This window comes from Phoenix dactylifera, chromosome 2 (assembly GCF_051530095.1).
Source record: "Phoenix dactylifera cultivar Ajwa chromosome 2, Ajwa_hap1_PhDact_Kaust_v1.1, whole genome shotgun sequence".
Taxonomy (NCBI): domain Eukaryota; kingdom Viridiplantae; phylum Streptophyta; class Magnoliopsida; order Arecales; family Arecaceae; genus Phoenix; species Phoenix dactylifera.
Genome location: NC_143191.1, coordinates 40,609,122 through 40,622,091, shown reverse-complemented (window position 1 = coordinate 40,622,091; position 12,970 = coordinate 40,609,122). Strand labels below are relative to the sequence as shown.

Sequence of the window (12,970 nt, the reverse complement as noted above, 5' to 3'; positions counted from 1 at the left end):
TGAAACGGTTGTGAACCGTTTCTCCCCATTTAAACTCATTTAAAGCCATCCTAAATGCAAAGGGACGTTGGGCTCCAACGTTACTCCAGATGGGAGAGAGAGGATAGTTCTTCACTCTCCATTAATTCTCTCTCTTGACATCGGTTCTAGAGCTTTTTCCTTCGGCGTTTTTTTTCTTCCTGGTTTTTTCAAGCGTTTTGTACGAGCATACAAAAAAAATCCCTGCGGAGTTCAAGAGATTTTGTAGTACTGTGCACGTCTACAAAATCAACGGTCCGTTGTATCTTGGGAAGGGATCGCCAGAATCCGGTGCATGTAAGGAGGCGAATCTCTTTCAAAGACAGTGATTACACGCCTCGGACCGATCTACAGGTATTATCTATTTTATTTTGGATCTAAAGAAAACGACATCAAAGAGGTACGCATCGGAATCAGTTGTTTCAGTGATATTAAATTATTAGTGTTTTATTTGAGTTCTTGAGTTGATTACTACAACAACATCTATTAATTAAGGAAGCCGTGGAAGGATGACACTGAGAAGGGACTGTCCAGAGTTGGTTTCAATGGTGGCTTGGCAGCATAATTGGATGGACAGATATTAGAAAGGAGAGACATCAATTCTTCCAGTTCAGTGCTCTCCGCCTGAATTACTTTGTTTTCAGTTGCTACATTATCTATGATATCTCAATGTCAGCTCATATACACCGTTGATTCTCTTTTTGGTTTGTATTAAGGGGAATTAAAAGCGAGGGAGATATAAAGGGTATATAGCATGTCAGGTTCACAAAATTCAATACTTCTTGCTCCGTTGAGATGAAACGTTTGCAAAAGCTCTAGTTATGGCTGCAGACTGGGTCGTCTTCTTTACTGCTCACCATTCGGAAGAGGTTCTTTGGACATGTTTTATAGCTATCCCTCCATCCTTACACCATCTCCTTTCTCTCAACTCTGTTGGTTACACTCACACTAGAGTAGCGTGAGCAGCCGTTGTACCTTCATCCAAAAAAAAGCCCTAGTCATTCCTAAGAGAACTCCAAAAATTAATTATTAAGATGAAGGATATAAAACCTTTTGTACATCCACTACACTAAATCATTTCCATTCTTCTCATCGACTTTGACTTAGAAAGGTAACTTTTAAATTATCATATTCCCATCATGATCATAAAATAGGTGCTGATAACCACATCAACCGGTGAACATGCTAATTTAGCATCTCTAAGATTATAGCATCAATGCCTTACAGCTATCTTGTGACTTAAGTATAGCTTGTTTCTCCATTCCACATAATTCTATGCCTCAGAGGATGCTATCAATGCTATGTAATTTCATAACTTTTTTATGAGATAAAATGGTTAATTCTTACCTTTTATATCTTATATCCACCCACTCCAATTGAAATCAAACTCTATCTCCTCATCCAAGTGGAAAGGGATGAATCATTCAAGCAAGCATATAATCCCTACAACATTCTTTAACTAAAGAAAAAAAAGAACCAAAGAAGAATTGAATTACCACATGGCATAACTTACAAAAAAATTATCTTATTATTATTTATTATTATTTTTTATTGAGACCAAGGGAGGAAGATTCATCCAATTTAATCACGTAGATCCCAATATTCATAATGCATCGCCTAAGATCTGAACCCAAAATCTTTTTTTTTTTTTCTAGAGAAGTGGGGGGTGTGAAGACTATAAATTATGCATCCATCCATCCAAAACTCAATTCCACAATTTTCTACCGTGATTGTGATCACTGTAATAATACCCAATTTACTATTCTAATATATTTATCATTTAGGGTCTGTTTGAATAATATCCTGATATTCACCTAGTTTCAACGTTGATGGTAACTATCGGCATTATTTGGACGGACAGATTAGATGAAAATGCCGGCCTAACTTTCAGCGTTTGGTCATTCCCCCAATCAACGCGAGTTAGACGCGACGTAAACCTCTGAAATAATCGATATATATACTCCCCTTTAAATTGATTTTACTCGTCGCTGCTTCCGTTTTACGCGAAAACAGAGATTTATCCACCAGAAGAGCAGTGAATTTATCATCCCCTTTATATATCTTAGCTTTTTTTTATTCCGTCCCTTTCTCACGCGGGGGATTTCGGAACCTACCATCCCCTCTGCGATTTCCTCGAAGAAGCCCTCGCCGTCGGCTTCTCTCCAATCCAAACGCCTCCTTCTTCGTTTTCGGTCATTCTGTCCAAAACCTGCATCGATCGTTTGATCGATCGATCGATCTACTCTTCTTGATACGGTAGGTACATTTTTGTCCTTCCCAATGATCGTGAAATTTGATCGAACTGTCGCTCAAAAGCTCTTCCTTTCTTCCCTTTATAGTCTTCTCCTTCCTTTGTTTCGATTGAATTAAACGAAGGATGCGCTTCTAAATTGTCTCCTGCATCGATGGGAGGGATCTTGAAAGCGTTCGTTTTGGGTTTTGGGATAGGGCTGGGAGTTTGAGAAATATTCTGTTATTTTCGTTGCAGAGGCGAGTTATTTAGAATCTGGCCACCATGTTTAGTAGGATTTTCGGAAAGCCCAAGGAGCAGGCCAATGCTTTGGCCACCCTCGACAAGTTAAACGAGGTATTATAATATTTCTCATCCTCATACAATTTATCTGTCGATCAATTCTTAAGTTATTAGAAAAAAAAAATATGCTTCATGGTAGTATTGTGTTTGCACGGACGATATGTGATCGAAATTTGTCGGCATCTTGCGTAATGGTTTTGACCGTGAATTGAAATTTTGCCGTAGGGTTAGGAATCTATTATCTTGATTTGTTTAGTTTTGAAGTTTTGTTCTTTGTGCCGGTTGTCTACTTTGAATCCATAATGACCATGGATGCAGTGAAGACAGAAGGCAACATCCTAATTAATTAACAATCAGAAACAATATATACCCATAGGATCTGGAGCTTGATTTGTTAAATTTGATCAGTCTTCTTAGACCTGGGACTGAACCACCTTGGCATGCGAAGAACCTGTTTCCTAATACTAAACAAGACATAATATAGCTGTCAGATCCTTTTATCCAGAGTATAAGAAGCTATAGGAATGAACCTATTAATTGGCTGGCTAATAGACTGCTACTAGCTGTGTGCTTTGTGGAAACAAAACTTGACAAGGGTCTGAACAATGCCTGTGTCTTCTTAAAATTCTCATCAGGGAAGATTACATTGTGAAGTATCTGCTCTTATATAGACTGCTTTAAACCTTTTGATAAAAACAAAGAAACAAGCACAAGTTATTTATGATTCTGGGGACAATAAAGAACCATCTTGCTACATGTGCTTTTTTTGGACCCAATGCATCATACATCTATTGGAGTCATGAAATCAGACATAATTGTGGAAAATTTTCTTTAGAACAAGGAAGATGATGAGCTTGATGCTTACTAGGAGCCTAGATTGAGGTAGTTGAGTTAGCTAGTGACCAGAAAACAACTTGATGGCATCTCTAAAGCATCATTTGCTTAGGTGTTGGGTGGTGAGTTGACCATAATTTATTTCTGATAACCTTTTTATTGACTACACTTTCTGTAGTATTTTTGGTTGTCCAGATTTTATCGCTCTCACATGAAACTCAATAACTCTTATATGTTTATCACACTGCTTTGAAACAAGTCTTCATCAAATTCGATCGGTTTGTTTTTGGAAGAAACAATCTATTCAAATGGTAGCTCATCAGTTCATTGGTTTTCCTCCTTTTTATTCTTTCTTTGTTGAAATTACAACTTGCAAATGGAGTCCGGTTCAATCACCTTTAAGAGAACTAGGGGATATCAGGCAAGATGAACGAAAATGTTGCGTCATAGATGGAAAATCTGATTTTTTTTCTGTAGTGAATTATGATTTTGTACACTGTTTGTGAATATTTGCTAACAGAATATAATCTTTTATAAAAGTATGCTCTGAAAATGATTCCGTCATAGGGTATTTGATCAAAAAATCATATAAGAACTTGTTCTTTACAATATCTGCAGTTCTTTATGTTAGGTGGATATAGGTGTGTGGATATACCAATAAAAGGCATTTGTAATATAAATTATCAAATTTTCATGTGCATATGTAAACATACATTTACATTTACAAACTATGGGATGATGTTCGGGTCGTGTGATTATGTCAAGCAGCTCACAGTTCTAAATATTGCATTATCTGCAAGAGTACTTCCTAACTTACATCTATTCATATATATTAGACACTTGAGATGCTAGAGAAAAAGGAGAGAGTTCTCTTGAAGAAGGTTGCTGCTGAGGTTGAAAAGGCTAAGGAGTTCACAAGAGCGAAGAATAAAAGGGGTATGCTTCTGTTATCTGTGGTCTATGCATCATTATACATCCTATGGCTTTCATTTATGTACAAGTGGTATAGTTGGCATAATTTTTCCAGATATACATTTCTATAATTAATGTAGATTTTAACCCCTACCACAAGCTTTCAAAATCTTCCCTCTGGCCTCTATATTCCAGAAATCATGGGTTATTTTTGTATGATGATGCATATCCATGCACTTGTGGCTCACTCTGACTGCCTATGCTATGGTCAACATGGTTGCAAATTCATCTGTATATATCACTCTTGGTGCTGAGGTTAGGGTTATTACTTCAAGGGTTGAGATTTAAGAATTACCTTTTCTTCAATTTTAGTGTTGTGTCAAAGATTTGGAAGACCTTGTTATGTATGGGGTAGAATGATTTGAAGTTTTGAACTTTTGTTTTACTTGTTTCTTTCTATTGTGTGCTCTAAACTTATTTTGCATGTTGTGGAGGAAGGTTCTCCTTTCTTCTGCTCTAGTAACTGATTCTACATTTCAATCAAAAAAAGAAAAGAAGGTTCCAAATTAAGTGAAAGTGTTAGTTTCTTTAGAAGAGCATGGAGAGAGATTGCACAAGTAGTCTGAGAGCGAAAAGGCCTTTTTTCTGAGAATATAATAGAGGTTAATGAATGCGTCTATTATTCCTCAGCTAGAGCATGGTAATCCTCTATATAGGTTAGAACTTGTGTATATTCAACCATACGGTTCTCTTCAAGCCTTTTGTGGTGTTAAGGTGTTCTAGACCCTTTGATTCCTATCACATTTTTAAGATCCTAGCTCACCATTGCATGTGTGAAGATTTAGACATTAATATATTTTGTTTTTATGGTTATTTCATGTTAAAGTTGTTCCATTGCGATCTAGGTGTCACAGGTTTGAAACATCGAAACAATTGTGCCGTATGCAGGGGTAAGCCTGTGTACATCTAACCCTCCTCAAATCCTACAGTGATGGGAGCCTTATGCAATGCGGCCCCCATCTTTTGTTTTCATGGTTATCTCCTTTTCATGAAGTGATTCTTCTGATATCAAATTCATCTTATCCTTCAAAAGTACTAATCCATTTTCTTTTGATATTTATGAATTCATTCCCATGAGTGAATGGATATTATTCTAGTGTGATATCCATAATTTTCTGGTTGCTTATTATCCTTGATGTCCCTTGAGTTGATTTAAAAGATAAAGAGTTTTTATCCATCATGAGATTTGATTGTCATTTTTCCTCATCCAGTGGGGCATCAGTAATATGTTGTTAGTGGTTTGAAATGTTCATCTTGTGGTAGCATGTACTTCTAGAATTTGACTTACACTTCCTTACACTTCATATCCTTTTTTTGGGGGCCGAATGTATAATATTGAAACTAATAACTATTTGGACCAACCTTAGTTCATCAAAGTCCTCATTTTGTGTTTTTTGTAGACTACAAACACCAAATTCAGTCTTAAAGAAAACAATCCTACAACTCATATGGCTGATAATCGTGTTATAAAAAAAGGGCAGCCCATTGCACGAGGCTTCTATGGTTGTGGGGTCCCTTGAGCAGTGGGGGGTAAAATATATGCAGCCTTATCCCTACATGTGGAGAGGCTATTTCCGTGTTTTGAATTTATAAACCCTAGGTCATAGTGGAGCAATCTTACTGTTGCGCCAAGGCTCATATCCATCCATTTTTGTCTAGGCACTTCAACACTGGTCTGTTTCTCCATCTCCTCCTTCTCCTTCTTCTTCTTCTTCGAGGGGAAAGTGCACTTCCCCATTCCACCACATAAACCCACTCCCACATTTTTTCCCACTTCCACTCTCATGCTTAAGAACTCATTGTAGGAAGAAGGGCTAGAAGGGTTTTGTTTATTTGCTTTAGTCAAAGAGATGTTATAAATAAGATGGACTTTTTTTCAATGATTCAATTGACTCCAACCTAGGATCAAGTTTAATAAAAATTGACAAGGTTCCTTCTAAGAACCCATGATAGGAAGTCCTTGTCCAATATATTGATGGTTATGGCAGTAGATGAGATACTATCCAAGGGTTTGGGGGTTTGATTCTGATTGGAGTCAGCCCCCATGGGGGGGTGAGTATAGGGGAGAAAAGATGGGGACTCCTTGCTACAAGAATTTCAAACTGTAGTGTACTTCATGATTGGCAAAAGAGGAAAAAATATTCATTATTTTTGAAAAGGAAAATTTTATGACGGAAATGAGCTTGGATTATATATTTACCTTTATTGTAGGCTGCATGTGTGGATTGTTAGATGCATGCTCGCATGTGATATGTCCAATTTTTTTCCATGTTATTTTGATTGGCTTGTTATGCATTCATTAAGTTTTTTTATTTTGATGTTCTTTGATTTTTTTTTTTTGATATTTTTTTTGTTTGTTATAGTATCAAACACAATCAGATATGTTCTGCTCTAATCCTTTTGGCACTGGATTTTTGATATCTCCATCCAGTCAGTTGAAATCCATCAATACAAGAGATTTATGTGATTTTCTCCCTTTTGTAATTTAGATGATTGTAAGCAAAACCATTTGTTCGAGTCTCCAGAATATGTAATGGATCAGAATGTGCAGGTAGCAATTTGCGTTCCTTTAGCAGAAAGTTCATATTCACTTTCTCTATGAGGATTTCTGAACTTCTAGAATATGCAGATTATCTGCTTTGTTTGATTTGTTCCAGTTGTGTGGTGATTGAAATCTAAAATAAATTAAGTGAAACAAACCATTTCTACCTTGTCTCCATTTACATAGAACCCATCTTGCATTTAGTGCAATCATTAAATATTATAGACCATTAGAATTGAACCTATTGACAGGTTTCCTTGCAACTGATTAGGAATTTTGCTATGCATCAATCTGGCATTTTATGCCAAAAATAGCATAAGCAGTAATGCTTTCCTTTGTTGTTCATTATAATTTTTTATTGATCATCTCCTAGAAGAATGTCTGAAGGTGTTGTACAAAGGGAAAGACTGAAAAGTTGGAATTAATTCATGATGCATTATGAATGGGCATTTTTCCCTGCAGCCATGCAATGCAAATTATCATATATTCATGCCAATTATGCTTAAACATGTTGAATCCTTATCTTGTATTTACATTAGCCGCAATACAATGCTTGAAGAGAAAGAGGCTTTATGAGCAGCAAGTTGAGCAACTTGGGAATTTCCAATTGCGTATTCATGATCAGGTACAATTGAAATTAAATATGCTAACAGTGTCCTGAGGTTTGATTGATTAGTTGTTGTAGTAATTACTTGTATATTCTCTGTATTAAATGTTTGTTGGCTGGGCATCTCAGATGATAATGTTGGAAGGTGCAAAAGCTACAACAGAGACTGTTGATGCATTGAGAACTGGAGCAGCAGCAATGAAGGCTATGCAGAAAGCAACGTGAGTAAATATACCAATATATTATGCTCTTGTGAAATTTATGTTTATTCTTTACTGCTTTATTTATATTTGGAGCATGTTTTTGAAATATATTCTGTTAAAACCTATACAAAATTTATTTTTCTATATCCTATGCATGATTTGTCATGTAACTCCTGAGCTTGCACAAGAGAGCATACTTAAAAAGTTTCTGATAAAAGCATTCCTTAGTTGTCATTTTTCCCCCACCGCGTGATGATTGATAGTTGTTTCGCTCCACTCTTGGATTATATATATGTGGGTATGTGTGTGTGTGTGATGATTAAATTGTTGCCTTCTCTTCCGTGAACATGCTCCGAAGTAAAGCTATCATAATGATTATAATATTTATTTAAATTGAGGAAGTGAAATAATACTCGTTGATGCCACTTTATTTGGTGCAGTAATATTGATGATGTTGACAAGACTATGGATGAAATTAATGAGCAGACAGAGAACATGAAACAAATTCAGGAAGCACTATCTGCTCCGATTGGAGCTGCAGCTGATTTTGATGAAGTATGCAACCATCTTTTAATTTCAGTTTGTTATTTCCATTCTAACAATTTGCATCTTGTTATTTATTTTTGTACTCTGCAATGGCAGGATGAATTAGAGGCAGAACTTGAAGAGTTGGAGGGTGCAGAGTTGGAAGAACAGCTACTGCAACCTGCCACAACCGCTCCTGCTGCTCCAGTGCATGTCCCTGCTGGCAGGCAACAGGCTCGGCCTGCTCCACAGAAAAATACAGCCGAAGAAGATGAACTTGCAGCATTACAAGCAGAAATGGCAATGTAGGCAGGTATTTTTTTTCCATCCATGCCATATATGTGGGTGAAAACAGTTGACATTTGATCTATCAATTCTCCCATTATTGTTTGCCATAGTATCTATCATTTCATGGTAAAAATAGATTTTGTTAATTTAGTGCTGAAATTTAACTTTTAGATTTACATGACTAAGGAGAATTATGTGTTTTCTGATTGAATGTTAGCTTGAGTCCATCAACAACAAAGTTGGGAACATAATTTGCTTGGTGCCTCAGTCTTTTATCATGCATCCTACATATTTCACATGGTTGATGCTGTTTGTGAAAATTGTACAATAGCATGTGAGAATAACTCTTATATCAAATTCCCTTTTATAAATATGTTTATGTGAGAACCTACATTTCCCAGTATCTAAGCCTTAGAGGCCATTTGACTGTTAATGTACAAATTTTTGAATTATTTAACTTAGTTTATAGCCTCTGCTATCTGTTGCTATTAAGTTTTTTCCCCAGCCTTTTCCCCACTATGGATATCCTGACAATTAGGGGTGAAAGTGGATTGGATAATATCCGTCCGAATCCATTTTCATATTCGAAACTATCCTGATATTGATAGAAATTTGAGCATCCGACTAATATCCGTATCTATATCCGTCAAAGATAAAAGGATATGAATATGGATATGGATAAATAACTATCCGATCTGTATCCAAATATCTGATTCTATTTGTAACCCTATTTAATTTTATATAGCACTCATGAACTGTTAATAAAAATAAATGACCATATTAACATGCTATTAATTTGATTTATAATCCGTTTAGTAATATCTTTGATTCTATGGTCATAAAGTTTAATCATCCGATTTATATCCGTCGTTATATCCATATTTTCGATATCTGATTTGTATCTATATCCGTTTAAAACAAATATGGATATATATTTGTGCATTCGACTAACATTTGTATCCATATCCATACTCGTCAAACAAAACAAACTTTTCAGCCCTACTGACAATGCATCCTTCCTCAATGCTTCAAACTTTTTAGTACCTCTCTTTTGTTTTATCATGCTCTACATTTTACCATCTATCTTTATTTTTAATTTGAAAAATACAATGAAGTTATTCTGTTGGTTTACACATGCTGCTTCCGTTGTATCTGGATTAGTGTTGTTTTCTGATCCTTGTATTTGTACCCACCACATTGATAGTTGTGCTTTAGTAGCTCCAACCATGAGCTTCGACAATGCACATTTTTATTTGTGAAAGTGTCATTTTGTACTCATTTCTTTTTTTCTTTTAGATCTTTTGCTCATATATTAGCTGCTGTTTACTAAAACTATTTCATTGGTTGCAGTTCTCCATCCTTGGGATATGTGAGAACTTATTGTCCATTTTGCAATTCTAGTTGCATTTGACCATCTTTAGGCCACTTTTTTCCAACAAAATGGAATGACCATCATCATTCACTTGTCATTTGTGGTTACAAAAGTTGCACCAGTCATCTTGTCTAATCAATCTTACTGAAATGCTTGTAATTGTTTCTTTTCTGGCTACGCTGAATTTCAGTTTGCATTTTCCTTATTTGATTGTAAATTCAGCATGAACTGAAACCTGCCGTATTTCAACTCTTTTGAGTTTCCATGAAGCATGTTTTACGTGTATGAGTTTCATGGCTTAGCTCAATTTGTAGAAGTAGTTAATATTATATTTGGACAAGAAGACTGTCAAAATAATCTTTCCATCCATGCATCATAGATAATAAGGTTTACTATTGCTGTCTTTCATCTCTTCTCCCTACTCTACATATAATGGGAGTGGAAATTTGGTGGTTTTACTTATAGTTATTTCAACACGTATCCTATTCCTCAGGAATAGTGTTATGCAAAGCTTAATCCATTTTCATTATAAGATAACAAAAGTGAGATAGAAATTCATCAACAGTAGTAGATAATAAGTTTCTCGTTGCATGCCACAAGTAGTCTAAACTGAAAACCCTAGTCTTGACTGCAATATTTCAAAATTCAACAAGCTTTTTAGTTCTTAGTGAAAGCTGTAGAATCCCACCCATCCACCCCAGCAGTCCGCTACTCTTTGCTGCTGTGTGAAAGAACAGAAAATCATTTTTGCCATATTGTGTACGTATATACTTCATGGATGGCATTTCTATTCTAACAATAGATGAGTTGTATCAATATCTTAAACATAGTAATCTGGTAGCGTTTTGCTGCATTTTTGGCAGGTACTCGATGCTTGAAGTGCAAAGAATGTGAAAATGATTGGGTGTAATCTGATGGAGGTGTCAAGATTCTCCACCTTTATAGGTGTGTATACATTTTTGCAAGATATTATCATGGTGGCTGGTAGAAAAGGTGATGCTGATGATTTCTTTAAGTTGGATGATTCCTGTAATCACGCAATATTGTAAGACAAAGTTCTAGCCTGTCGTTCTCTAATGCACATAAAGATTAAGTTATGGTTCGTAGATAATATGCTAAGAATGTGAGACTACATAATGGTCATTCTTTGTGCCACAATCTCCACTGAAATAGTTAGGGTCGGGTTGGAGGTTTTATTCATGTGTCACGTGTCAAATATTTTCCTCTTGCATATAAGCATTGAAAGAGAATCGTCACTCCTGGACTGTATGGCAAGGTGTTCTTGCACCCCCTGATGAGAAGTTGCATGTTCTTATAATCTTCGTACAATTTGCTATGATGTGTTCTAAATTGGTGATGCTCTGGTTTTAGATGTGGAGTAGGTTATAACAAAATCAAGAAAGGAAATATATAACGCCCAAAGCAAATGGTCAGAACAATGTTTCTTGTTACATTTATGTAGCTTTGATCGGAACCTGATACCTGGAGTCTTGACTGCGTTGACTGTTTATCTATAGCTAGGCTTAGGCATTTCTAAATTTCAGGACTTGTTTGAATGTTTGGGTTGAAAATTCTGTGGGGATTCGTAGATTGGGCAATGGCAATCAGCAAAATTATAAGATTACAGGTTAAACTAGATCTATATTTATAAATATGAGAGGTTTTGAAATGAGCTGGTCGGATATAGGACGAAAAAAAGATCAGGTTGTAATCTTATGATTTGATTGGTTGTACTGACTCAATATACAAATTCTATAGAATTTTTAGTCTAATCATCTAAATAGACTTTTAGAAATTGTACTATAGAGATAATGTCTTACCTATGTTCCAAATTGTTAACCTAGACCGCACCACCGTGTGTGGTAGGGTTATAGTGTCCTGTTTGACCCATCGGGTCTCGGCATCAAGGTTTTCAGTTCTATCATAGGTCAAACCATGGTAGTTCCTAAAAAAACTAGGCTTAGCCTGTTCCAAAAGTATTTCTGAATATTTGCAAATATAGATCTAGTTTAAAGCTATAATTCTATGATTTTGCTAGTTGAAAGCTATCTTAATCTTAAGAATTCTATAGAACTTTTAGCTCAATCATTCAAACAGACTTTTACTTTGAATTTGATTGGGAGATCTCTTTTCTCGTCGGATCTGGCCAGTGACAGCTTTGACGGTGGTCAGGAAACTAGGCGAGGTCGGATCTGGCTGGTGACTGCATTGACGGTGGTCAGGAAACTAGGCGAGAAGGGAAACGGTATTTTGTGGGTTGCAGTGGTAGTGGTTGTGGCTTCAGTAAAATAGTCCACATGATCTTATCCATCCAGCAGTGCTACGACATAACATGTTCAAGTTGATTTAACGTTGGCAATGTTGAAGTGCTCCCGTGTGCCGTTTGTAAAAATGTCTGGTTCAGGCCTGTTTGGGTGCCCACATTACGAATGCACCGGATGACCTTTGATCCTTAGTTGTAACCACTAATAATAGCCTGAAAGTAAGGCTGTCAACCAACCTGAACAGCTCTAGCTTGACTTGAGCTCAGCTAAAATCGAGCTTGAGCTTGGTTTGATAAAATAAAACCAAGCCTAAACGAGTAAAACATTACAGACCAAGCCAAAAATCTTGGCTTGACCAAGCTTAAAGTGAGTTTGATTCAAGCTTGACTATATGTCAACTTGGTTTAGAATTGTCAAGCTTAACAACTAGGTTCATGTTCAACTCGATTTGAAGAAATTAAGCTCAGATTGAGCCCAAAATAATGGTGAACAAAGCAAAGTCAATCCCAGGTTTTGGAGCTTATAGTAATGGCCGTTGGCAGATTGCTCGGCCGATCACTTTGCGACTCCTATAATTTCGGGATTATGGATTGCTCCAAAACGGTGCTTTCCAGACTATGCACCGTGAAACAGAATAGATTTATTTTTTTTTTAATCAGATGGTCAGTTGATTAAACTACGCTACTTGGTACCAGTGGTAAATGAGAAGGTCAAACCATACAACCTGTAGTTTTGTGTTAATAGGGTTGTAGTAACGAGACTCAACTGTTGCAGCAAGAGGGGAACCTGAAAGACTTCAGAGAGACACTGCT

The 12,970-nt window shown here is 36.3% G+C and overlaps 1 protein-coding gene across 2 annotated transcripts; it reads left to right on the top strand.

Annotated features, from left to right (window-relative positions):
- The first annotated feature begins 2,002 nt into the window (after positions 1 to 2,002).
- Positions 2,003 to 11,037, top strand: LOC103723558 (vacuolar protein sorting-associated protein 32 homolog 2). Of its 2 annotated transcripts, none has more exons than XM_008814511.6 (8): positions 2,003 to 2,274; positions 2,507 to 2,605; positions 4,222 to 4,321; positions 7,439 to 7,524; positions 7,636 to 7,727; positions 8,150 to 8,264; positions 8,352 to 8,547; positions 10,758 to 11,037. In XM_008814511.6, the coding sequence occupies exons 2-7, from the start codon at positions 2,534 to 2,536 to the stop codon at positions 8,541 to 8,543; spliced, it is 657 nt and encodes a 218-aa protein (XP_008812733.2). In that variant the 5' UTR covers positions 2,003 to 2,274; positions 2,507 to 2,533; the 3' UTR covers positions 8,544 to 8,547; positions 10,758 to 11,037. The 2 variants fall into 2 exon arrangements, with proteins under 2 accessions (XP_008812733.2, XP_088572546.2); XM_088716420.2 differs by having other exon boundaries at positions 2,110 to 2,274; positions 2,358 to 2,605.
- The last annotated feature ends 1,933 nt before the right edge of the window (positions 11,038 to 12,970 follow it).